At 41.2% G+C, this 27,573-nt stretch overlaps 1 protein-coding gene and 1 non-coding gene across 3 annotated transcripts; one reads left to right on the plus strand and one right to left on the minus strand.

Annotated features, from left to right (window-relative positions):
* Positions 1-2,307: 2,307 nt before the first annotated feature.
* trnan-guu lies at positions 2,308-2,381 on the minus strand. The gene has a single exon. It is a non-coding gene; the product is annotated as a tRNA-Asn (tRNA).
* A 1,452-nt stretch (positions 2,382-3,833) lies between these two features.
* pgap1 (post-GPI attachment to proteins inositol deacylase 1) lies at positions 3,834-27,048 on the plus strand. 2 transcript variants are annotated; one of them, XM_047337201.1, is made up of 27 exons: positions 3,834-3,991; positions 8,577-8,914; positions 10,582-10,735; positions 12,791-12,966; positions 14,169-14,340; positions 14,686-14,846; positions 15,132-15,184; positions 15,292-15,358; positions 15,517-15,622; positions 15,799-15,857; positions 16,088-16,171; positions 16,943-16,992; positions 17,172-17,223; positions 17,298-17,375; positions 18,033-18,108; positions 18,196-18,269; positions 18,351-18,402; positions 18,487-18,553; positions 18,647-18,752; positions 18,872-18,910; positions 19,068-19,252; positions 19,411-19,641; positions 19,789-19,924; positions 20,106-20,156; positions 20,363-20,574; positions 21,613-21,717; positions 21,795-27,048. In XM_047337201.1, exons 2-27 carry the CDS (start codon positions 8,783-8,785, stop codon positions 21,931-21,933), a joined length of 2,817 nt encoding a protein of 938 aa, XP_047193157.1. In that variant the 5' UTR covers positions 3,834-3,991; positions 8,577-8,782; the 3' UTR covers positions 21,934-27,048. The 2 variants fall into 2 exon arrangements, with proteins under 2 accessions (XP_047193157.1, XP_035459964.2); XM_035604071.2 differs by having other exon boundaries at positions 3,842-4,272.
* Positions 27,049-27,573: the final 525 nt, after the last annotated feature.

Raw genomic sequence — 27,573 nt, forward strand, 5'->3', positions numbered from 1 at the left:
TTCAGATGTTCTTATAAACGATTTGATCTTTACCACTGTAACAAACTGTCACATGGATTTTATATCCACTGTAACTGACAGAACTGAACATAACGACAGCTGCTGTTTGCAAATAACTACAGACAGTGTGACTTTCAAATCTACAGGATGTGAGCATCTGATACCTGGAGATAAAGATTTGAATGTAGTGAGACTGAGACCGTTGATCAGAGGAGACGATGATGCAGGTGGAGCTACTTTGAAATTGATAGACGTAGCTTGGATCCGAAATATCTTATGTATTTTACAAAGTTTACTGTTGCAAACTAAATGCACACTTAAAAAAAAACGAAATCAGAAACCAGTGCCAGGAGACTTAGACTATGAAATATTTGATAATATAAAATAATCAAAGCAACAATAGATGAAACATTCTAAACAGGCTGTAGCTCTAATTTTGTTAAAATGTATTTTTTAATTTTGGTAAATATCTTCTGGCTCCAGAAGTGTAGAAGCCTCAGCACTTGTACTGGAGCCCCCTCCTGCACATGGTTCATGGTGCAGAAAAATGCTTTTTTTTGGGCCACAGGGAATTTATTTACTTTAGTCACTTGATTCTGCATTTATCCCTTCATAGTTTCAGACTGCTTCATCTAGTACTTATGAAAATGATTAATGTTGACAGGGAGGATGAGACACTGCTGACGTCACATAAAGGTCATTGACTTACAAAATCAAAACACCCTGAAGAATATGTTGTACTTGTAAAAGATAATCCCCAACGGTGTGACGTCGGTGAATCAAGACATCACGAGGTTAACATGTCGATGAAAAAAAAAAAGGGACCAATAATTCATTTCATACAAAACCACAACATATACATATGTTGATGTGTGAACAGTGAAGCTTCATCTTTGTGTCGTTCATTCAGTGTTCTCTTTAGTTTTTGCACATCGTTCTACATTAACCGTAACCTAGTAAGAATCCTTGTTCCCGACACACAGCGAGACCGTTGCTCGCGTCGTGGCGGTGACGTCACTGAGAGAAGTATGACTTCTCTGGGCTTCGGAAAAGTTTTTCCAAGATACTCTTTTTCAATTGTGGTCTATAGAATTTTCATAGCTGAGCGACCATTCAGTGTCCAGTCAATACGACAGATCCATGAGCGGGACTTGCGTGGTGTCATCGCCACAAGGGGGCGTCACCACACCAACATATCACCCAAAGTCAATTCACTGCCCTGTATGTGACCACGTGCGTGCAAGGAAGGTGCTCACCCGTCTCTGTGGCGCAATTTGGTTCGCACGTTTGGCAGTTATCCAAATGGTTGGTGCTTCAAACCCGTCCAGGGATGGAACGCGTCTATGCTTTTCATTACGCAATTGTATTATTATTGTTCCTCGTTTCCTTATTACAGTGTTGGATCACTCTGAACGCAGCCATCTTTACTTGTAATGTCTGAATGCATTGGATCCTAACCGCTCACCAAGCCACACAAGATAAACAATGGTTTTTGAAGTTGTATAATCTGTACTCACTTCCTGCGTGAAACAGGAATGCGATGAGCACAACGTGAAGAGGAAACCAGCTCGTCCAGTGGCCGTTGTCACCTGCTCCGCCCTCGTGTGACGTGTGGATCGCAGACATACCATCCATTGTATTCAGACATTACAAGTGAAGATTACTGCGTTCAGAGTGATCCAACACTGTAAAGACGAAACGAGGAACAATAATGATTCAATTGTGTAAGAATTAGGTCACCTACCCGCCTCCACCTACGAACCCGCCTCACCCTTAAAGCAACCAGCATCGTGGGTGACCCCAGCCACCCGTCACACAGCCTCTTCAGCCTCCTGCCATCTGGGACAAGGTACCGGAGCCTCCGAGCCTGTTCCACCAGGCAGTCAAGAAGTTCAACACCCTCCCCTCCCTCCCCCCATCAGGAACTGCACCGGTCACTTTACAAAGATTCTGAGGAACACTTGTCACTGTCATCAGTGCCCTCTACACTTATTACATTCAATCTGCACTCCATATCCTTTATATTGCACATTTTCAATTTATTTTCAATTTATTTATTTTCCTGTATATTACACATACTGTACAGTATTTCCTTTCTATTGCACATTTTCAATTTCTTTAGGTTTTCTATCCCGTGTGGTTTTGCCTTACTCTTACTTTTGCACTATTTAGGATTTTTTTTTTTCTGGTTTGTACTATTGCACCATGGATCCGAAACAAACGTTTTTTCAATTCCTCTGTATGTCTGGAACGATATTGCAGGAATTGACAATAAAGTTGACTTGACTTGAAAAGCCTAAAAGTTTCCGTCCCTGGGTGGGCTTGAACCACCAACCTTTCGGTTAACAGCCGAACGCGCTAACCAATTGCGCCACAGAGACAAACATACTCTTCTACTAAACGCAGACATGTATATATATGGAAGTGAGTAGTGTTGGTGTGGTGACATTCCCTGGTGAGTGAGACCGCCACAAGCCCACGCATGGAGCAAGTATACGCAGCAAAAAAGGCCAGAAAAGTCCTCTTTCTCTCAGTGACGTCACCGCCGTGGTACGAGCAATGTGCCGAGTCCTCAACGCGCGGTCACGTTGTGTGTCGGGAACGAGGATTCTAGGTTACAGTAAAATGTAATACGATGTGCAAAAACTAGAGAAAGTTGGAAAGATATTGACAGATTCGCACTTTTCGGTTCAATAAATTACTAACGAAACGTTCTATAAACACAAGCGTAGCCTCTTCCCAATCAGAAGTGTGTACTCAATGAGCTACAGTAACATTTTCATCCAAGTTCCTGAATTCCGGGCTGGAGGAATAACACGTGTCTCTATGTGCAGCGGCGGCGAGACGCGTGTGAGGGGAGTGCCCAGGGACCGTCTGCAAAGTGCATCGCCGAAAAGACGAGCTCCACAAAAAAATCAATAGGTTCACTGCTCTTAACTGTAGTTACCAAAGTCACCACAGACAAAAATGGACTTCCCATGGCCACACTTCACCTCTTATTTTGGACAAAAAAATGCTTTTAGATAATTTTTGTGTAGCTCATTTTGTTACTGTAGCTCATTGTGTACACAATTCTGATTGGGAAGAGGCTACGCTTGCGTTTATAGCACGTTTCCTTTACAAGTTATTGAGCGGGAAAGTCCGATTCTGTCAATTAACTTTACCAGACTAGAAAACTGAATAAATGACACAAAGACGAGTCTTCAATTTTCACACATCAACATATTTATAGTCCGTCTCTGTATGTGGCCCTGTGATAGGCTGGCGACCTGTCCAGGGTGTACCCCGCCTCTCGCTCAATGTTAGCTGGGACTGGCTCCAGCACCAAACTACATGTGGCTCATCATTTTTTTTAAATCTACAATATTACATACAGTTTGGTCTTTGACAGTGACTTAAGTGAAAATAAAGATATTTATAAATATAAATGAAATCGAAAATGTTAGATGGATCTAAGTGGCAAGGTACTTAAAAGACTTTCACAAATGATCAAAGACAAATATCAGTGTCACATGGTTCAAATCAACATATTTCATCTGATATACATGCTGCACTCTAAATATATATATAAGTAAATGGTGAATGAAGTCCTGGCAGTTCATGTGACTGTATAGGAGGAGAGATGAGAAGTATTTTCCTCCATCCAATCCTCCTTTTAATGATAACAGAAATGTTATTTACTTTTCTTTCAGTATCTCTGGAGAACAACATTTGATGGTGAGCATTTCAACCATTTATTATCATTGTTATTTAAAATTTTAAACAATGTAGGCTCTCTATAGATATCCTGATTCACAGTCTTAACCACTAGGTGGCGGTAGTGCGCCATTACGTTGTTTGCCACCCGCAAATAAAACCCCAAGGAAAAGAAGAAGAAAAAGAAGAAGACGAAGAAGACGAAGAAGAAGAAGAACGTATATGAGGCGACTGAGACACGGAAGTGGAGTGGAGAGAGCGAGAGAGAACGTTGGCGCGAAGGTTGGATTCTGTGGTTAGTGGCACAATCTGATTTGTGACTGGATCAGAATGGAAATATGAATGAAGGGTCGGAGGACGAAGATGTGGAATCGGAATGGGAAAAGAGTGCAAGTAGAAAAGGAGGAGGAGGGAGAAAGGATAACAAAAAACGACCAGTAGAAGAGGAGGAAGGGAGATACGCCAGGAAAAAGAATACGATGAAGGAATTTAAAGTAATTCTTAAATTTAAGCCGGTAACGAGATAACGTCAGTGAGTCCAATCACTCTGACAACAGGACTGAAAAAGGCGATCGGGTAATTGAAATGGTGAAAGTACTGCGTGGTGGAAACTTGTTGAGCAGAGAAATAAGTAATGAAATTGAATTTTGTGTGTAAAAAAGAAATATAATTGGTGAGAAGAGAGGAACTAGGGGAGTAGATTCAGGAATGCCCATTGGAGAGAATCTAGCCGATCTAAGGAAAGTGATGAGAGGAGGAACAGTGACAGAAATTAGACGCATGCAGGCTTTCAGGAACGGAGAGAAAACCGACAGTGAATCGGTGCTGATACACTTTAAAGAAGAGGTGCTTCCAGGAAAAGTGATGATAGGATACATGTGTTTCAATGTTAGAGAGTATGTTCCCCGTCTGCTAAGATGCTATAAATGTCAGCAATATGGACATACTGCTAATGTATGTAAGGGGAAACAGAGATGGGGAAGATGTGGAGGAGAACATACATATGGAGAATGTGGGAGGAATGATACAGTTAAATGCTGTAACTGGAGGCAACCACACAGCAGCTTATGGCGGATGGATAGTCAGGAAACAGGCAGTACAAGTTCAGCAAGTAAAAACAGAACGGAAAGCAACATATGCAGAGGCTGTAAAGATATGTAACAGTGAAAGAAGAGAAGAAGGGAGCAACCAGAACATGTGTGAGACAAGCTTGGGTTCAGATCAGACACATCTAGGTCATATACAGGAAAATAAGGAAAACACAGGAATACCAACGGACAGACTGCTGCTATTTTAAGCATACGTCATCAACTGTTCAGAGCATGCTGACCTTAGTCAAGGTGAAGGGAACTCAGAGGCAGCTTCTCAAAATACACCCTAATGTTGGTTCTTTAGTGGAATGCCAGGAGTCTAATAACTAATGGACAGGAGTTTAAAGGATACATTGACAAATTAGGAAAAAAAACTGATATCATATGCATTCAGGAGACATGGCTCAAACCAACATTGGAGTTTATTATTAAAGGATATAATACAATACGCAAAGATAGAAATAATGGAAATGTTGGAGGGTGTGCAATATTTGTAAAAGAAGGTATAAACTATAGAAGGTTAGATACAATAAAAGAATTAGAAGTAATAGTTATTGAAATATGGAACAAGAAAGAAAGTATGAAAATAATTAACGTTTACAATCCATGCAAGAAGTTAGAGAAAGGAAAACTAGAATCAGTATTGGAACAGTGGAGAGGTAAAATTATCTGGTGTGGGGATTTCAAGTCACAAAGCACAGTATGGGGGTGAAAAAGACGATTTAACAGACAGTTGATGATCTTAATGAAGAAATAAGCAGTATTATCCTAGTAGCAGCAAAAGAATCAATACCAAAAAGAAGTGGTAGTAAAAGAAATAAGATAGTTCCATGGTGGACACAAGAATGCATTAATGCAATTAAAGATCGAAATAAGGCATTTAAAATCTTGAAAACCCCCCCACAATTTTCTAAATTTGATTGAATACAAAAGAAAGCAGGCAATAAATAGGAAAACAATAAAGAGAGTTAAAAAAAAATTTTGGAGGAAGTACTGCGACTCCTTAAGAAGAACAACTCCATTAGATCGAGTTTGGGGGATGATTAAGAGGAAAGAATATGGTTATCCCATAATGAAAGACGGAGAAAAGATAGTAATAGAAGATAAGGATAAAACCGAGTTATTGGTGAAGACATTAGTTAAGGTACATATTACTGAAAATTTTAATAATAAGGAAAAGAGACAGAGGATGAGAACAGCAAGAAAAAATATAGAAGAAAGGCAGGATGATAAGGAAGATGAAGTAACTATAAATATAATGTTTACAATAAGAGAACTAAATAATGCTATAAGGAAATCAGGGAAAACAACGCCAGGGAATTATCAAATAAGTTATTGAATGTTAAATAATTCAAGTGAGTGGAGTAAAACAAATATTATTGAAGTTGTATAATAAGATATGGGGAGAGGGATGTTTGCCAAAACAATGGAAAGAATCAGTTATATGTAGACCAGGTATGGATCCGAGTTTACCAGAAAGTTATAGACCGATTGCATTGACTTCACATGTAGGAAAGGTTATGGAAAAAATGATGAATGAAAGATTAAAGTATTATTTAGAGACTAAGGATTTAATAAAAGATTACCATAGTGGATTTAGAAAGGGAAGAAGTACAGTAGATCCATCATTATGTTTAGAAAAGGAAATTAGAAAAGCTCAAGTTAACAAAGAAAGTATAATATCAATTTTTTTGATGTTGAAAAGGAGTATGACATGTTATGGAAACAATGATTGATGATCAAATTATATAAAATGGGAATAAAAGGGAGAATGTATAAATGGATTAAAAACTTTTTTAACAGATAGGTTAATAACAGTTAAAATAGGGAAAGAATTTAGTAGCAAATTGGTAGTGGAAAATGGAACTCCCCAGGGGAGTATAGTTACTCCTATTCTGTTTTCAATTATGATAAATTAAGTGTTCAGCAGGGTTGATAGGTCTATAGATGTTGCATTATTTGCAGATGATGGAGTTATGTGGAAAAGGGGAAGGAATATAGAATATATGGTTAGTAAAATGCAAGAGGAGATAGGGAACGTAGAGGATTGGGCCCTGGAATGGGGTTTTAGGTTTTCAGTGGCAGAAACAAAAGTGGTTTATTTCACAAAAAGAATAATTCAGAAACAGATTAAAATTAAAGTTCATGGCGAAGGCTCACAGAGAGTTGAGTGTTTTAAATATCTAGGGATATGGTTTGACAAGAATTTCACTTGGTCAACTCATAAAGAAAATTGTTGAAAAATGTAAAAGAATACTGAATATTGTAAGATGTCTGAGAGGTAGAGAATGGGGGGCAAGTAGGATTTCTTTGAAAACTGTATATATTGGACTAATCAGGGCAGTGATAGATTATGGCTGCATAGTTTACCAGTCTGCATCAAAAACATTATTACAAAAGTTAGATACAATTCAATATCAGGCCTTGAGACTCTGCTGTGGAGCTATTAAAACAACCCCACTATCAGCCTGGCAAGTGGAGATGAATGAACTGCCATTAGAAATCAGGAGGAATCAGATTGCGTTAAACTATTGGGCAAACTTAAAGGGTCATAAGGGGAGTAACCATACACAGAAGGTGTTACAAATATGTCAAGAGAAGGAGAAACGACAGATCAAGAGCTTTGGGTGGACGATAGGAGACGAAGTTAAGGAAATAGGGATAGGGGAATTAATGTTGAGGCCCACTGTACTGTTCTCCAATGTTCCACCTTGGTAACTAGAGAGTTTAGTGGTTGACATGCACCTGTTAATATGGAAGAAAGAAAAAGGTATAGATAAACACCAGGTTAACAAGTACCTAGAGGAATATTATTCTGGATTTATTCAAATATTTACTGATGCTTCAAAAACAGACAATAATAAAGTGGGAATTGCATTCATTATCCCAGAGTTGAATGTCATGTCAAATAAAAGAGTTAATAATGAACTTTCAGTATTTACAGGGGAAATGTTGGCTCTTCTTTTAGCCCTAGAATGGACAGAAAATTGTAAACCAAACAAAGTGGTAATAGGATCAGATTCAAGCAGTTCATTAACCAGTTTCATAAACATGCAGTCAGAAGCAAGACAGGACATAATGCTGGAGATAGCCCAAACTGTGTACAGAATAAACAAGGCAGGAGTAACTGTAAAGTTCATCTGAGTCCCAGCTCATATAGGTGTCGATGGAAATGAATTGGCAGATAAATATGCAAAAAGTGCAACAAAAAAAGGAGAAGTAAATATGGTAGTAAATTATAGTAAGGTTGAGGTTAAAAGCACAGTGAAAGCAGAAATGAAAAAGAAGTGGCAGTAGAAATGGAACAGGGAAACTAAAGGAAGATGGTTCTACAGTATCCAAAAGGAGGTCGGAGTAATGAGAGAAATAAGTAGGAATGAAAAGGAAGAGGACATAATTTCCAGAATTAGATTTGGGCATACTGGGTTAAATAGTACGTTGAATTGAATTGGAAATCATGAGACTGGTATGTGTGAAGAATGTAGTAGTCAAGAAACAGTAGAGCATGTCATTATTTATTGCCCAAAATATCAGCAGGAAAGGCAGATTTTACAACATAAACTAGAAAGAGAACAAATCAAATTTAATATAAAAGAAATTATACAGATGAACTCAGGGCATGTGGGATATAGAGCAGTATTTATTTTCTTGGAAAAGACCAGAATTATTAGAAGAATATAGACTAGATATTTTTCTGTTATTTTCTTTTACTTCTTTTGTTTGTTTGTTTCTGGGTGGGGTTTATTTAATTATAATTTTTTTGGCTTTCTGATCCACACTCCATTTCAGAAGGTGGCGGTAATGCGCATCTAAAAGTTGTTCGCCAACCGCCATAAAAGAAGAAGAGAAGAAGAACGTATGACGTCAGGGCGGGGCGGGGCGCGGCGCCACTCGGAGGTGTGTCTTCCCCCCGCAGGCAGCTCGCAGGATGAGGAGTGAAACCGTGGCGGACCAACACCTGTGATATGTGAGAGCCAGCGACGGAGGACGGAACCATGACACTCGGCTCCGGGGCCTTCTACTGTGTCGCCCTGGGGCTGCTGGCGCTCGGGCTGCGGGAGCTGCTGACGGGCTGCGAGGAGAACAGATGCAGTATGACCTACATGTTCGAATACCCAGAGTACCGGGTGAGCACACACACACGCGCGCGCGCTCGGTGTTTTGGCCAGAGACATGACATGACATGACATGACATGACATGACATGACATGACTGAAGGGTTCGGACGACATCATCATCATCATCATCATCACAGTCAGACGCAGCTGAAGCTAGTTCCTGGATTGAAATCCGACAACGCTACCTGACTGACGGACACAAGTGACGTCAGGCGGAGGGCGTGAACCACATTCCGGTTGTTACTGTTGACACCACACGTGCACCTGTCTCGGCCGGAGGCGGGACGCCATCCGATCGGACGTGTGCCCCCCCACCCCCCACCCCCCGCGTGCCCTTCAGTATGTATGGACATGAATCTGTCTTCACTAGGGAGGGACGATACGGATCCTGCAACCCTTGAGTATCTGCCGAAACCGATCCGATACTAATCTGATACAACCTTTTCCCCATTCTTAAAATAGAATATTTATAATGTATTGCTGAGGATGCACTTTGCTTAACCAAGCATCTAAAACTTCATACTCAACTGTAAGACAAATAATCAAGTCCTTAAAGGAAGACACACTGTACAGCAACATGACTGAGTTATGGAATACTGCGGTTTTATTTCTCACAGAACTTTAGGCAGAATTATTTTTTGGTCAGCACTGTTCAAACAAGCAAAAAACAAATTGAACTGTAAACTGTTAATTAAACAATTACAAATTGTCAAACATCAAAATATGATGGCGGAATGTCGTTCAAGGCTTAGTAGATATGTAAATAGGCATTTATCTGGTATGTTTACTGTAATGTATCGAACCGGATTTTACTTCTTATTTCTTCCGATATCGATCCAGTCATTTTGACCAATATTGTCCCGATACCGATATTGAATATAGGTATTGGGAAACCCCTAGTCTTCACACAGGAGATGATACTTTTTTTTTGTCATGGTGTTAGGGAGGTAGGGAATATTTTGCTTTGTTTATGATGCTTATGGACATGGTCTGTACAGTTGGTCCGTGGTGGTGTTTGTGATGACTGCAGGGCGGAGGGCACATGTATGAAGCAAGGTGGGGGAAACCAAGTCTGACAGCTGACCTACAGTAGTAGTTGTAGTGGTCATAACACATCGTGATGTTGTACTGGATGTTACCTATTGAAATACTGTGAAAGGGTTTTATTTCTTGTCTGCTTTACAGGGGAAATGATTCTGTTTGAAGATGAATGGACCAGTCGTATAGAGTCCCAGCTAATCTCTCACTGGGATTCCTTGGTCTAACAAATGTCAGAAAGAAATGAAAAGCATCTGTCACAATTTTCTCCCTGATACCGAGATCAATCGACTAATCATTTCTGTTTCGAGCAATATTACCTCGCCCCAGATGTAGTCTTACACTTGTACAGTACATGTCACTGCTGTCTATGACAAAGGGCTGCACTCTCGCCTGGTACAGATGAAGTGGACTTTACCAACCTCACAGGATGCTGTTGGCGGTTCTTCACCATTATGTCACCTCTTACATAAAATCAAAATTAGGTTTATGGAGAATGTAACACAGGGAGGTGTTTTAGGTCTGTACAACTCAAACATGTGAGGTGTTTGTGTGCGTCATTAAAGGTTAATACACTGTAAGTGCTTGAATGTAAATGTCTACCTTCTGACCTGTGGCTGTGTGTCTGTGATTGGCAGCGCGTGGCTCTGCCCCGTCGTGTGGCCAGACTGTACCCAGCGTACGGGCTCTACCTGTATGGAGAGGGGGTCTATGCCCAGGAGACCCGAGCGCTCAAACTCACCGGAGCCCCTGTGCTCTTCCTGCCGGGAAATGCTGGCAGTTATAAACAAGGTAGGTGCTCTGAGTTAATGGTGGTTTCGTTCCTGAACAGTTTGTCTGTATTGGCATTTGAATCTGTACACGGCAAAGGGAGACAACAACAACAACTATTAGGGAAGCCAATAGGGGCCCTGATTCAAATGATAATGTAAATGTGAAAATGAAAATGTAATTGCACAATTACATTATAATTTTCCACAAATGTGTGTGTCTTTTGAGTAGAAATGTCAATGAAAATGCAATAATCCAAATTTCATTTTCATTTTCATATCCTTGTATGGGCATTCTGTGACTATATCACAAATGATAATTCAATTTGATAACAACATTAAAATTGATATGAAAATTTGACTTTTCATTTTCAAAGACTTAACCTGCTCATCAGTGGACAATATTCAAATGTAAATGCAATATAAACAATGCATCCTAATTTTCCATTCAAGCTAGCAATATGTGAATGTTGCTGCTCCATGGCCTCTGCAGCCTCTCAGAGTAGCAGCGCTGCGGACTTCGCCATCATGCATGACGTGAGTCAGGTAACAGGTTCCGCTTGGCGCTGTGGAGCTTGTCAGTCTCTGGCAACAGGTTCCAGAAAGGCAGCTTATGGTGTGTTGCATCCTTACTGAAGACCTGCCTTGACGAGAGGACTGACGGATTGCATTTTCAAATACAAATTCTAAGAGCGTAGTAACATGTAAATTTAAAACGCTATGACTTTTAAATGCACCTATTGCATTTACATATTGTCCACTGAAGTGCAGGCTAAGTCATTGAAAATGAAAAGTCAAATGGAGTTTTTTTTTTAAATTATATTGCTATTGTGGAATTACTTTTTCATTTTCACATTTACATTTTCATTTGAATTAAGTCCCCTATAGGCTTCCATAATGTTGAGATTGTTTGAGGACATTAAAGCTGCCTGACTGGCGAGCATACAAGATTGTCCTCCACAAGTTTGCATACAAGCTTCCAGTCTTTTAAGACAGTGGATGTAGAAGCTTTATATACCACAAAGTCAGGCTTCTACAGTCTGAATTGTACGTGATTCACTGTTCACATAAACATTAGATCATGTATCAATCTTTCTTGTATCATTTGCTGTATAATCCTCCTGTGGGATCCAATTGGAGTCTGTACATTTTTGACCTTGTAATGCACACAGATTACTTTTAGTAACCTCTCCACTGATCTATTCACAGATTTTGTTCACACATACAAATATATATATCTATATATAAATTCAAAATCTTTTACACATGTTTAATAACTTGAATTTCTCATGCACACAAACACAGTGCACATGTAGCCTATCTAGAGCTCTGCTCCTGTAAATAATCACGAGAGCTCTAATAGTGGATTTATCTGAGCCTGAAACATTACAGAACAAATGCACTATTTTATACCGGTTAAGAAATGTTTGATTACAAACTACAGTGCTTGAAAATTACTAATGAATCTATTGATTTGTGAATTGTTGCAGAGACAGGACAGGTAAGTCAATAAGTATAGAGACTAACAGTCTTTTTACAGGAGTGATCTACAGTGAATATAGAATAATTCCTCCATTGTTCAGTAAAGGCTTTATTAAACTTTTGAAAGGATTAAAAGAGATAGATTTTAATTTTGATTATCATATATAAGTTGGAAACAAATTAGTCTTTTTTAGTTTATGAACTTTATCATAAATAACTATAAATTAAGAATACAAATACAACCAGATACATAGAACTTATAACAAACATTTATTTTACATAAAATGTAAAACATAAATGCACATTTAAAGGCTCAAATCAGATCACTCTTGAAATATCTGCGGATACCGATATGTCTGTGAAAGGCTAATATCGGCCGATACTATAGATTTTTAGGTCATGAATTTTTTTTACGTCAATCAGCAAAGTAGCATTAAGCTGATCATTTCGTGGTGACCTCTTTAGGATTACCATTGACCCCAGAGTCCACATATGTATATTTCACCCAAAGCCGTCTGTAAAAAAACACACGCTTGTTTTATTATTATTATTCTTATGATCTGACATCATCACATGTCTTCTCCTCTGGCCGCAGCTCGCTCCCTGGGCTCGGTGGCCTTGAGGAAGGCTGAAAACATGGAGGGAGGCCTCCACTTCAACGTCTTCACCGTGGACTTCAACGAGGAGCTGGTGGCCCTTTACGGTGGCAGTCTGCTCCGGCAGACTCACTTCCTGCATGAGAGCATTAAAGCCATCCTGAGACTGTACAAGGTCAGGGCTCAAATATCATCCTGTCGTCAGAGAGGGTTACATTCTCCGTATTGCTGGAGGTGTGATATTACACTGTGAGGGGTGCATATCAAATTCCATCACTTATAAATTTAAATTTGTTGGCATTTAGTTAATCCTTCTAAATTGTGTGTCGTGCAGTTAAAAAAAAAAGTTGACCTAAGTCCAAAGAAGCCAGCACTAAAGATTGCAATCAAAATACACAGTTAACATATTTAATACATATGTTAACAATACATAAATAACATTGTTAGATTCCATTTAAATATGTATGTCTATTAACATACACATCATCAGTATATTACATGGTTTTGCAATTGCGTTCACTGCAAGGGGAGGGGGGGTGTTACAAAGAAAAAATGTTCCCCATCATATGATGCCACATGATAGTGACATCATGAAGAAGACATGAAGGGTGCTAATATGAAATCACATACATTCAAGTCACTGACAACGAAAAACACATAATGAAATAACAGAAAATATATGAAAGAAAAAACTGAGACGCAAGAGAACAGAAAAAAAGTATGTATAGACATTTTCATTTAATTTCATAATAATTTCTTTCTTTCATTTCAGTGTAACCCAAAACAATTTTACAAAACAAACAATACATCTATACTTATATACACATTCCATGAACGCAAAAGAAGCAAGATGAAGCAAAAATCCTTTATGGCCTGCCTCTTTCATATGAATAACCTAAATACAACATATTGCATACACAAATAGTTTTTGACTACTATTTTGTTTCGTACCGGTTTTTGTTTTGTTGAGATATTTGATATATTTGCAATTTTCTTCATGAACACAAAGAAAAATACTGTGTCTGCATAATTTATGATCTTCTGGTGGGAATGAGTTCATTATGGCATCATTATGAATTCAGAAAATGACATCATATAGTGTAGTAATGCATTCACTTTTGCAACCAGTGACAATAGAGGCACAATCTACATCTTACTGAGATTAACCAATCATTCATCATCACGTGGTATAAATGACATCATGATGATGATTATGTCAATATGAAATGGCATTATTACAGTATAAAAAAAGTTAGAATTGCCTGATTTGGATATACACATCTCACTTGCCGGTTATGCATCACTCCTCGGATGCTTTTCATTTTATAAAGGATGAAAAGGTGCAATAAGCGTTTTCTCTCTTTGTCGGTGTTCCAGCATCTGAAGAACCCTCCCCAGAGTGTGGTGCTCGTGGGCCACTCCATGGGAGGAGTGGTGGCCCGGGCGCTCTTCACTTTGCCCCGCTTCAACACCAACCTGGTGGGCCTCATCCTCACCCAGGCCTCTCCCCACCTGGCTCCAGTACTGGCCCTGGACCCGTACCTGCTGGGTAAGACCACCTCTCCTGTCTCAGTCGTAACTGGTACATACAGAGACACTGTTGGCTCCGAGTTACGTCCTCATTGAGTTTCACTGTCCTGACCTACTTTGAAGCAGAGAGGAGGAGGAGCTAATCAGTCGTTCAACTGGTATGATAACCACTTTATGGTGCTTGAACTAGCAAATGATTAAAAAACCACAAAATGCAGTCACAGAACATTTCTCCCTTTAAATTCAAGATTCCTAAGTGGTGTGTTTTGTTCCTGAATGTGGTGGTGACTCATTTGTGCCTGTAAACATAAAATAAAACTGTTCACTAATATAAAACACATGTCTCCGCCCCTGTTCTCTGCAGATTTCTACTCTGCAGTGAAACAGAAGTGGTTGAAGCAGGCGAACAAGCTCAGAAACATCACAGTCCTGTCTGTTGGGGGTGGTTACCGTGACTACCAAGTCCGGTCAGGTCTAACATCCCTACCGTGTCCTCCAGGAGACCCCAATAAGCTGTCCCTGGTGGTAAGATTTGTCTGTTAATTGGTAAAGTGGCACTTGGTCTTATGGTTGAGTAGCATTTCCATCACTGGAACTTTTTCTGAAAGTCAGGGTAATTTTTTAGGAACGGAGACACTTCCCCTGCATTGTAACCGAAGGTACGGGGTCAAAATTTCTCCGGGGATAATATATTTTTTGCCTTGTTAGACACAAGGCAGACAATACTAAAAGTTTCTGGGACTATGGTGTGCCAGAGAATTATCCTGCACTGCTCTATTTTATATTTCAGTCTCTTTTTATCTTATCAAGGCAACTGCAGTTCCCAGGACATGGGTGTCCACTGACCACCTCTCCATCGTTTGGTAAAAGAGTTTGATATTATGATTTTGCAGACTGTGTATTATCCTGCACAAATTTTTCGATTTTATTCAGCTCACTCATATGCCACCTACATGTCTTGGTGTTCCAGGTGCAAAGAGCTTGTTCTTGCTACTGTCAGGGCATTCTTCGACCTCATCGATCCTGAGACCCGACAGGTCAGAACAAACACACACATGCAAATAAACATTATATATTTTGCATGCAGAAGTTGTGCAGCCACCCAATGATCAAAGCCCAAGGCATGTTACATCTCTGACAAGCATTCATTTAAGCACATCATCTGTTTCCCATCTAATCAGTGTGTTCCTATTAGTTCACAGACGACCCGGAGAAGAAAATGTCTGTACTGAACCACCACTTCGTCAGACATCCTGTTAGGATGGTGGGAGAAACTCCGGACACGTCCATCTCAACCTTAGGTTAGAGAGAAACACTTAATACTTAATACGGATACATGCACCGTTCTGTTCATGTTCCTTTACTGTACACTATTTTCAAAGCATTTGGATTTTTCATGAACTTAATGAAGTAGAGTGACAATAATAAAGAATCAAATGTTTTACTGCTATAATACCTGTTCGTTCACTTTGTCTAGATTTCCCTGAAGTGTGGAGTGAAGTGAACACATTGCGTCTGGCTTACAGCGCACCAAAGGTACCAAACTTTATAGAAAAATAAGAAATGAATTCCTTGCCTGCAGTGGAAAAAGGATACAGATGCATTTTTATGTTCACTGCTTCACCGTAGCCTTTTTACTGGAGCAAATGATAACATTTCCTTTTCTCATTAGATACAAAAAAAATGAAGTCACACAGACAAATGTCTAGTCATGTGTCACTGGTTGTTGGATCCCAGTTGTGGTCAGCGTTGCTCTCTGTCAACAGGAAGGACAGGTGAAATATTTCATGTTTGCCCTCTCGAGTCGCAGGAAAGCCTACAGCCATTTCTACTGCCGGAGCAGCAACTTGGTGAGTAGTGTTGCGTCCCTTTTGGTTTCCAGTCCAGTGGCTTCTCAAAGTGTTCACTTTCTGCACACTTTGTGTTGAAGTGGATAATAAAGCGTGGTGCTGGCAGCATTATGCCGTGGTGGTGCTTCTCCGCAGCGGGGACAGGGAGACTGGTCAGAAGTGAGGGAACAATCAATGCAGCCGAATACAGAGAGAGGTCCTTGAAGAAAATCTGCTCCAGAGGGCACAACCTAAGATTGGAGAGGCGGTTCACCTTTCAGCACAGCAGTGATCTGAGGCACATAGCCAAGACGACACGAGGGGAGCTGTGGTACAAGTTTCTGAACGACTGTCCTTGAATCGTCCAACTAAACTCCAGACTCCTGCTCATTCAACATCTGTGGAGAGAGGATGGCATTTCATCCAATCTGATGTTGATTGAGAGGATCTGCCGATAAAATAAGATGAACTTTAAAGACTTCAAGCTGTGATTGCTGCCAAAGTACTGAACTAAAAGTCTGAAGACTTATTTAAACACCAGATTACAGTTTTGATACATTTGCAAAGATTTTTGACACATTTTCACTTCATTATGGATTATTTAGTGTCGACAGATTGGCTAAAAAATCATATTAATTGTATCAATTCACATGAATGTGAAAAATATATAGACAGACGAGACCAGATTGAAGATAATGCACAAAGGAAAACAGTTAGTTCTCGTCTGTTGACGAATGACAAAAACAAAAAAGTCATTAAAACGAGTTATATTGATATTGTGTTCCCTAACAGGAGATGAGTAGCTGGGTGTATGGCTGCGTGCACAAGAATGTTTCATCATGGTAAGAATATGATAGTAGAGAATCTCTCTCTCTCAACTCCATTTCAATCAAGATCTTGATTTTTTCCCCCACTCTGATTTTTCTGCAGTTATCACTGGATAATTATAATTTATTTTATGGTTATGTTGATGGCGTATGTGTTTCCTTTGTGCTTCATTCGTGTTCTTTGAATTCTGCAGTGTGCGTGCTGTGGATCTGTCCATGGGAACGGAGCTCCTGCCTCCGTACAAGGTGATAATCCTCCAGAGACGCGACACTGTCCTCTCCAGTCTGAGTCTCTTCTAACTGTCTGTTGTCCTCCTCAGGTCCTGATTCTGAGTCTCAGCGACTTGTCTTCAGTTACTCATCTAGTGGTTTCGGCCTCTAACCTCAATGGCAGACAGGTAGGTACTACTGTCTGGATGAAGGATGCAATCTGTGAAAATGTTAAGAATTTCATAGCCAGCTTGATAGAGCAGATCATACACAGTAGATTGGACATCAGACGTTTTACCAGTGACTTCACTCATGAAGTTTGATAAACCTTGATACGGAAATAAATTCATGATTAGTGAAGATCAATTTAATTAAAAATGGAACGTAGAATCGCTAGACAAAATACCAATGACTATATATATAAATATGTATATATATATATATATATATATATATATATATATAGTGGGCTACACGGTGGAGTAGTGGTTAGCACTTTCGTGTGGAGTTTGCATGTTCTCCCCGTGTATGCGTGGGTTCTTTCCGGGTTCTCCGGCTTCCTCCCACAGTCCAAAGATATGCAGAATAGGGTAAGGTTATATGGAGAGTGGTTGTGAATGTGAGTGACTGGTTGTCCGTCTCTGTATGTGGCCCTGCGATAGGCTGGCGACCTGTCCAGGGTGAACCCCCCTCTCGCCCAATGTTAGCTGGGATTGACATATATATATATATATGTATAAAACTGAATTTCCAGAATCAGTCGGGCTCCAATAAAACCGAGTCAACCCAGCAAATGTTTCCAGAATAACAGACGGTCTAAGAAGCAAACGTTGTCTGTTCCTCAGTTTACGGTGGAGTGCGAGTGGCAGAGACAAGAGTCACACACGCTGTCTGTCCCAGTACCTCATGTCCTGTCCTTCGGTGAGGTTTTTTCACTGTTTAGACTGATTGTTAACACTCTGAGTGGAAAAAAGACACGCTCCTTCTCAGTAACTGTTGGTTCTGCAGGTTTGACTGTCAGTGACGTTACGGTCAACTCGTCTGGACTCCTGCACACCGTCGAGCTGCAGCACTTCCACCAGGTAACTCTTGTTGTTTGATGTAGACTCTGTGTCCACGTTCCTGCTGTGTCGCCTGATGTTGTTCACCTCTGTTTCTATCAGGGCTATCAGGCTTTCAGAGTAAACGTTGCAAGCCAGTGCAAAGTACATAAAGGTACGTTTGTTCTTATTCATGGGCAGACACACGTGCACACGTGCTGAAAGTTGACATGATGACTGTCTGTCTGTCTGTCTGCAGAGAGATTGTCTAACGTATACAGAATAATGGCCCCGTGGTTTCGAGAGGACTCTTTAACCACCGTCAGGTCAGTTGTGTCGGCGTCTGTCTCCAGGCGTCTCACACATTCACACGACTCAGTCACCGTTTCTGTCTTGACGCTCTGTGGTCTGTTCACCAGTGTGCCCTCAGTCACAGAGATCTCAGGGATGGTGCACACAAGTCGGCCAGACAACACCTCAGCAGTCCGCCTTCAGCTCCACACTGCCCCCAACTGCCAGTATAAGGTACTACACTGAGCTGCAGCCTCTCCTTTACACACACGCATCCTGGTGATGATTATTTATGTGAAACATTGTTTTTAATCACTAATTTAGGGATGAATTATTTTCACCCTCTGGTTCAGGTGTCAATAAGGACTTCATTACCCAGGGTGCTCGGACAGGTACAACACTGCTCTGCCAGTGTCTTTCTCGTGTTTGTTTACCTTGAGACATTTTAAATCTTGGTGAACTGTCTTTAGACAAAATGTCAACTATACATACATGTATTCTTCGTCATGCATAAACAGTGATTCTGATCTGCTCTCTGTCACCTGGCAGATACTGCGGTTCTGTGGTCCTATGGTACCGGTGTACACAGCTGTAACGCTGCTCCTGGCCTGCGGGGGGCAGCTCTCGTCCATCCTGAAGTCAAGGCGACCGGCAGACATGAGCCAGGTGGTGGGCAAAGGCCTGCAGCCTCACAAAGTCAACCTGCCTGTTTATGTTCTGCACGTCTTACTGAGGTAGGCTTGTGTGGTCTCATGTTGAAATGGCGTGTGATAGTCTTTTTTCCCAGAGCTTTCAACCCTGTCCCACAGCCTTCTGCCTTTTAATAGGGACGTAAATGATAATGGTGTTCCCTTGTTTTCTTGCTACTCCTCCTCTTCCTCCCTCCCCTCAGCTGTAGCCACTTTCAAGAGGTCTGGTCCACTCTGTGCCTCCCCTCCATGGATGTTCTCCCTGCATCCTTTCCTGATACAACGTTTCATGAAGGCATGGTACCAGTTGAAGAATGGCCCCACCTCCTGTCCCCTCTGCTGTACATCTTGGGGGCAGCTGTAGCGTACTGGGGGAGCACAGTGCTCTGTCTCATTATGCGGCTGGTCTCATTAATATTAGCTCCACTGCACAGGTATGGCTGCACACGTAAAAGTTGAGGTATGTGATTTGAAGCTGTAATTAGATGGTCTTTGGACTGAATAATACATGAACACGTCTTTTCTTAAATGGCATCCCTTCTCCTGTAAATAACTGTTTCTAACAGTTGATTTTTTTGCAGACCATCCGTCTCCAGAGACTGTGGCACCCTGCGACCGCGGACCCAGCTCCTTATCACACTCTGTCTGACTGTTATTGGCGGGACATCCTGCGGAGCATTGTCGGTCTTTGCTGCCTTTCTGCTCCACCTTTATAGGGTGAGATATAAGGCATTATTTTGCAAAATGCTGTGAATTTGCAGCATCAATTGTTAAATCAGTGTTAATATGTGTATTGACTCGGACCGAATCTTAGCTGTTTGATTTTCACTGTGTTGTGCAAAATATTGTAAATGGACAATTTGTACAGCTTATTTAGCTTGTTCTTTTTTTACTTTAGGTGCTAAGGCTACAAATGACAGAGAGGTCTTTGAGTCACATGCTGAATCTGGTAAGATTTTCAATATGTATTGTTTGGTTTCAGTCCCACCATCTGGGGGTTGTATGAGCCATGTTGGTATGGTGGCTGCTAGTGGTGCGAAGGCAGAGCCAGGGTTCAGAATCTTGCAGAAGATTTTACAGAATACACAGAGAAATAATTTTTCTCATCGTTGAATTCGACTCGGAAGTCTTTCAATCTCTCCACAACCGTTCCAGGCCCCCCGGAAGCACAATGAAGCTGCGAATGGCACAGTTGACGCTGACAGCTTGAGCAGGTCTAAAGAATGTAACGGCGCCCCCTTGCTGTCTGAGTGCGCCGTGCAGGAGGTGAGGGACGACCTCCAGCTCCATCTCTGCCTGTCGGCACTCTTCACGCTACCCGTCATGCTCAGCGCGCCGTCACTCCTCCACTGGATCCGCAACCTGAGGTACAGTATTAACAAGAACTGAATGGAGCATATGAGAGACAAGGAAAGGAAATTCCCCTAATGAATGAGTCCCAAGTTTAGTAGATTTGTCAGATTTGTTTTGGACGATTAACCCAAATTGAGTCACTAGCAATTTTCAGTTAGAATGAAGTGTATCAGCTCCCCCACATTCCAAATGTTATGTGTGCAGCTTAATGAACGATCTTCTGTCTCTGTCCTCTAACATGTATGACATTGACCATAGTGACTTGTGTCTGGTGTTTCACATTCCTCTCCTGGCAGAGGAGATTTCTGTTTCACTTCTATGAAATTTTAAATTCAAACGAATCCTGGCAAACTAGATTTGGTACGTAACAAATACAGAAAACCAATCGCTGTTGAATATGCAAATGTGAGGCAAAGAAACTGGAAACTTCCAGTGCAGCAGAGACAGCGCATCATAAGAGGACGGCAGCTGTGTCAGCAGATAGTTAGCGTTAGCATTAGCAGTTGGTGAAAGTTTATGGCTGAATCTCTCCGATGTTGTGTCTAGACATCTTGTTGATCACATTCTTCCACCGGTCATTAGCGCAAGCAGCTGTGGTGGGCGTGGCCTGTGTTATTTGCAGATCATGAATATGCATAGTCTCAGAATTCCTCAATGAGGGAGAGAGAGTGGATGGTTTCCAGCCTCATTTCAGAGGGTTTTTAATCCTACTTTTGGGTAAACAGTGTTAAACTAAAAGGCCTATCAGATAATTTATATATACTTTAAAACGTGACTGGAGGGGATCTTTAATACATACCGTTGTTGAACCTCACGTTGCAGCAGGGGTGCTCACGTTTTGCTGAAGTTGTGGCCCAACTATCAATGAATGCTCTCACGTAACGATACCTTGACGAAATCAGTTTCTCTATATTAGAAGAATAATGTTTCCAGCATGGTACCAAATGAAAAAATGAAAAAAAGTCAAATGAACTCTTGCTTGGCGTAGTGAGGCGGTTTTACAGGATGAGAAATGTAAATCTTTGTTTGACCAACGTTGTGATCCTCCACAGATATTCCACCCAACTGGATCCTGACCCTTGTTGGCCATACGTCGTGCCTCTCGTTACTGTTTACATACTGCTCATTAACTGCAACACGTTAAAACTCTGCAGCAGGTAGGATCCCACGCGTTCCTCACTGTATTTGTTGTCCTGTAACAGCTGAATGTTAACTTGATCCTGATCTTTTCCAGTAAACTCCTGCCTCTGACTTCCTGCCTCCCTCTGCCCTTGGCCGTCACCATGGTGGCCTTCTCTCCGCTTCACCTTTACAGAGTCACCTACTTCCTGTTGCTGACTCTCGTCCCTCTGGCGTCTTGTTGCCTGCTCTGATGGTGTCTGGCTGGTTTCAGTCTTCATCTCTACCATAACAAGCCTTCCACTAAGTTGAGGCTGATCGATGTGTCAAACTGCCATGGAGCAGAGCTATAGACATACATAGCTTGGGGAATTGCCTGCTCAATGTTGGCACTAAACGCTCTGTGGCATTTACACTGTGTTTTAAAATGAGAGGACGTAAAGGCCCCGGAACATTTGGTGCAAACTTTGCTCTGTCGGAATGACCTGAAACCAAGTTTGCCTTACTCTGTATATCTATAGCTCGGCCTTCAAGGAGGAAGAACTCCACACCAGTGAAGCTACTGATACCAGAGATTCTCACACAGGGTGTTACTGTCGAATCTGACGTGCCGTTTCTGCTTTTGTTGTTTCTAGTGTCTGGAGTCGCTCACACTGCCTCCTGCTTAGCAACGACTCACAGTTGTGTGTAGCTGGCCCCTTGTTGACTGTAGGAGCACTACCATTAAACCAGTGGCAGTACAATATCTCTTTCCATAAAACAAATCCAAAGTAATCATGTTTACATTAGCCCCTTAATCATTTTTGATATACAGTAATGTAGGTTTGCAATGGTAATGGTTTGAGTGCGCGGGCAGCTGGTCAGACTAAGATGTGTATTTATTCTGAATGTGTTTTATCTAAGCTGTAGTTGATTACAGTCACTTCACTGTCAGCTATAGTGACTGTTTGATGACTCATCTAAAAGACGCATGTGCCGGTTTTATAGGCAAAAATAAAACTGACACTTTCCTATCTGAAAAAAACCTCCCAAAGTCCTCACACTGGTGTTGTGCTGGCTCGTCCACGTCAGCTCCTCGTGTTCCCCTGCTGATAGATTCACAATGATGTTACAGTTTTTCTCTTTGCTCACTTCTTTTAGAAAGTTCAGAGAGAGGGGAGTTTGATGCACATTACACTAAACGTGAATGAGGTCAGCGTGACATAATTATGATAACAGTCAAAGTAGCATATGGTGACAGGACAAATCATAAATATTCATTAGTTGTTTTATTTTTTACTGCTATGGACATTAAGGTTCAAGCTTCAAATAACGTACCTCACAACAGGTGGAGTCTGCTTCGCTTTGTGCTCCTACAGTACAGGGTTCGAGTCTGACTAATTCCTAAGATGTTGTTATCAAACCATTATGACAAAGAAAAGTCATTGACATTTTACGGTTTAACAATCAACTTTATTCTAGATAACACAAATACAACCAAATATATAGAACTTGAATTAAGACAATTAAAAAAACTTTTTTTACTGAAATGTAAACACAAGTGCACTCCTTTTTAACATTGTTTTTTTTTGTAAAATAAAAGTTTTCATAAGATATATATCTGAAAGTCCAACCCATGTATTGGTCAGGCTCTAATAACAACGTGGTCCCAGGTTGTCAGGGTAGAGTTTGCTGGTTGACCGAGGAGTTCACCACCTTTTGTCTTCTCAATATGAATTTAATTTATGGTATAACTGCTGCTCGGTGTCCTTTTTGCAAAATGATGTCAGTCACACACCGGGCAGTAGAGCTGGTCCTGAAGTTAGAACAACAACAAACTAATCTTTTTTTTAAATGCAGCAAATGAGGCTGGAGGTGTTTAGTCTTTTTCTTTCTGTCAACAACACCCATGAAACATGATTTATGAGTAGGACGGCACAGGTGGGATTAAATCCAAATAAATGACTGTGTGTGTGTGTAGCTCACTGATATGTTTTAATAGTTTTTAAGAGCTCAGAGGAATAGCATTCTGTATATCAGACTTTGATACACACACTGTACCTGTTATTGGGATCTGTTGTTGCTCTTGGTCTTTTTGTGGAGTTTAGTAACGGAAAGAATATGTAGGATATCAGTCAGTGAATCACATGGAATCAGACCACCGTGCAGGTTGGTGCAGTGTGTGTGTGTGTGCGTGAGTTTTCAGTTTGCTGTGTTGTGGCGGTCTACAGACCCAACATCTGTGTTGCACTTTGTTTTTGTTTCCAATGACTTTTTGAGCAGTTCGACTGTTGCACTCCGACTGATGCTCCTCTGGTGTGATATGTTTATGAATCAGTTTCACTTGAAAAAACTGACCAGTGATTTTTAAGCAGTTGTTTTGACACAACTCATCAAATGATGGGTAACCATCAGATTTTGGTGAGTTAACTTTATGTGATGGGTCTGTGTGTTAGAACTGTCTCACGTGTCCTCGTGCCTTTCCGCTTCACACCTGCCTGTCAGTCAACCAGTCCGTCAACCTGTCAGTCAACCAGTCCGTCAACCTGTCAGTCCTCCGCAGCAGTGCACTGTCCACTGTCTATGAATGTGTTGACTCACCAAAACTCTCTATAGAGTTTTTGATTTGACTTTATAACTACTGGACACTAAAGACAAGTTCATAGGGACCAAAATGTACAATCATACATCGCCTGTACCTGACTCCTGACGCCTTTACCTGATGACTGTACCTCACGCCTGTACCTGAAGCCTTTACCTGACACCTGTACCTGACACCTGATGATTGTACCTGACGCCTGTACCTGAAGCCTTTACCTGACAACTGTACCTGACACCTGATGATTGTACCTGACGCCTGTACCTGAAGCCTTTACCTGACGACTGTACCTGACGCCTTTACCTGACGACTGTACCTGACGACTGTACCTGACACTTGACGACTGTACCTGACGCCTGACGACTGTACCTGACACCTGTACCTGACGCCTGTACCTGACTCCTGACGCCTTTACCTGACGACTGTACCTGACGCCTGTACCTGACTCCTGACGCCTTTACCTGATGACTGTACCTGACACCTGATGCCTATACCTGACGCCTGTACCTCACACCTGATGCCTATACCTGACGACTATACCTGACACCTGATGCCTCTACCTTACTCCTGACGCCTTTACCTGACGACTGTACCTGAAGCCTGTACCTGTCTCCTGACGCCTTTACCTGACACCTTTACCTGACACCTAACGCCTTTATCTGACGATTGTACCTGAAGCCTGTACCTGACTCCTGACGCCTTTACCTGACGACTGTACCTGACACCTGACGACTGTACCTGACGCCTGTACCTGACGCCTGTACCTGACACCTGACGCCTTTACCTGACGCCTGTACCTGACTCCTGACGACTGTACCTGACGCCTGTACCTGACTCCTGACGCCTTTACCTGACGACTGTACCTGACACATGACGCCTTTACCTGACGACTGTACCTGACGCCTGTACCTGACTCCTGACGCCTTTACCTGACGACTGTACCTGACACATGACGCCTTTACCTGACGACTGTACCTGACGCCTGTACCTGACTCCTGACGCCTGTACCTGACACCTGTACCTGACGACTGTACCTGACATCTGATGCCTTTACCTGACTCCTGTACCTGACATCTGATGCCTGTACCTGACGACTGTACCTGACACCGGACGCCTTTACCTGACTCCTGTACCTGACACCTGATGCATGTACCTGAGACCTGACGACTCTACCTGACGACTCTACCTGATGCATGACACCTGACGACTGTACCTGGCGTCTGTACCTGGCGACTGTACCTGACGACTGATTATGTCTCTGTGTCTTTGTAAGTGATCAGCTTTCCTGTGCACTAGTCTTTTCGGTGCAGTTTTAGTGCTTTGAGACGCACGTTGTCGCCGTCGTTGTGAATCAGTGGCATACGCTACTTTGTAGAACAAAATGCTAAAGATGATGAATTTTGTTTTCTATAAATATAATTGTGATTTATATCGGTGTTCACTGTGATAGTGTCGTTCCAAACTTCAGTTTCTCCTTTCAAACTGAACAGTCAGACTCATTTTTTCACGAGTACATGACGCTTTTAAAATGAGCTTCGTGTGCCACTTCTTTGAATACGTCCAGAATTAGATTTGAAGTTGGAATCAAATTGAGACTGGACCTTAAACACTGTCATTTCAAAGCCAAAAGATTTAATGCCAAGGTATTGTTGCGCAGTTGTGATACATAACAAAAAAGCAATGAATACAATATTTCTCTGCTTTAACATTATTGTCAAACATCTCTGTTTAACTGCCTCCAGCTGTACAGAAAAGGAACGCATTGTAATTTATGAAAATCCCGTGAACTGTGAGTTGGTAAAACGAGTGGTAATTAGAACTGACAACTCAATGATGTATTTTACAACCCTGCAAGAAGCAGAATTGTTTGTCATGACGGTCAGGTGACAATTTGTTTTACTAAAATGACAAGTTCTCCGTCTTGTGATGATGCTGTACTGATGGTGGTTGATAACTCTGTTCTTGATACGTTTGTCTTCATTTTGAGGTCAATACAGCGTCAGATATGCTGTTGACAGATTCTGTCTTAATCCATGATTCATCACGTTGCAATATATGTCCCTTCTGTTAATGAGATTACTTTTCCCAAATTATTGAGTCAGTGATGCGTCCATGTGATTGATCACTGTAAACATCCACTTAACCAGCTGCCAAAAGTCTCCCCTCCTGAATATTTAACCGTAAAATAAAAAGCTCTTAATTTTTAGAAACAAGCTTTTGAACAAACACAATAAAACAAAGGATTTGACTCCAATGTAGAATTAACAATAGAGTAAACCGGTTGATGTCCGGTGCAGATGTGGTCCAGTTACCACAGTGTGACATGGATACACTGAACTCTTATCTGGAAACTTGTCGCAACCTGAATGTTCACTTGCATTTCCTCACAAAGTAATGAAAAACATTTCATATACTCTGTTAATATGAAAGTCACCATCACACTACATGTCTGCTGCTGTCTGCCGTTGCAATAACGCCTGGTAACTCTTTCGATGTTCTTCATTCTGCTTCTGCCTCGAGTGACTTTAAAACCTGTAACCTCCAGCGCGCCGAGTCCTCTGGGTTCCGCAAATATACTGGATACAAACATCAAACACAGCCAAGGCACAGATTTCAAATTCATATTTTCTGGTGTGGACGAGTATTTAACCCTCAGGTTTAAGCGTTGTGTCAAAAATCGATTGCTTTGATGTTTTTGTATTTCACCTTTTTATCGGACGTTCCTGTTAATAGGCAAACTGTGCAATTTCTGGCACCATTGTTGTTGCAATAAAACAAAAAAAGAAAATAATTGTTGTATTTTAATTATTATAGGCGTCTAATGGGTATGAATATGCTTGTGTCATCATGCTACTGACCAAAAATGACGACAGTAAGGCAGGCGGAGTGGTGACTCTTCCAAACAAATGAATCTGAACAGACCTTGACCTCTCACCCCTCTTGCCCCAGATGTGGCGCCATCTGGTGGTCAGTGCCAAACCAACCACTCTGAGGAGGAAAGTGCTGATTCCTTTTTTTGTGACACCAGTCCCTGAACAAAACTACACTCTTGTTACATCAAGTCCTAGTTCATGAATCAGAAAAGATTTGCATTTGTATACAATTTTAAAAATAAAAGAAAAATATACATTCTAAGTTCTATATATTAGGTGGTATTTATGTTTTATTTTAATTCAAAATCATTTATAATATAGTTTCGATTGAAATGCCACAGTTACATGTGTTTGTTTGATGACATCTTGGGAATCATCATGCCAAATGTTTACTATGTATCTTTCGAATGGCTGCACTTCTGCTGGCCGGCCACTGGAGGGCT

Source organism: Scophthalmus maximus, chromosome 14, assembly GCF_022379125.1.
Source record: "Scophthalmus maximus strain ysfricsl-2021 chromosome 14, ASM2237912v1, whole genome shotgun sequence".
In the NCBI taxonomy this organism is placed as follows: Eukaryota; Metazoa; Chordata; class Actinopteri; order Pleuronectiformes; family Scophthalmidae; genus Scophthalmus; species Scophthalmus maximus.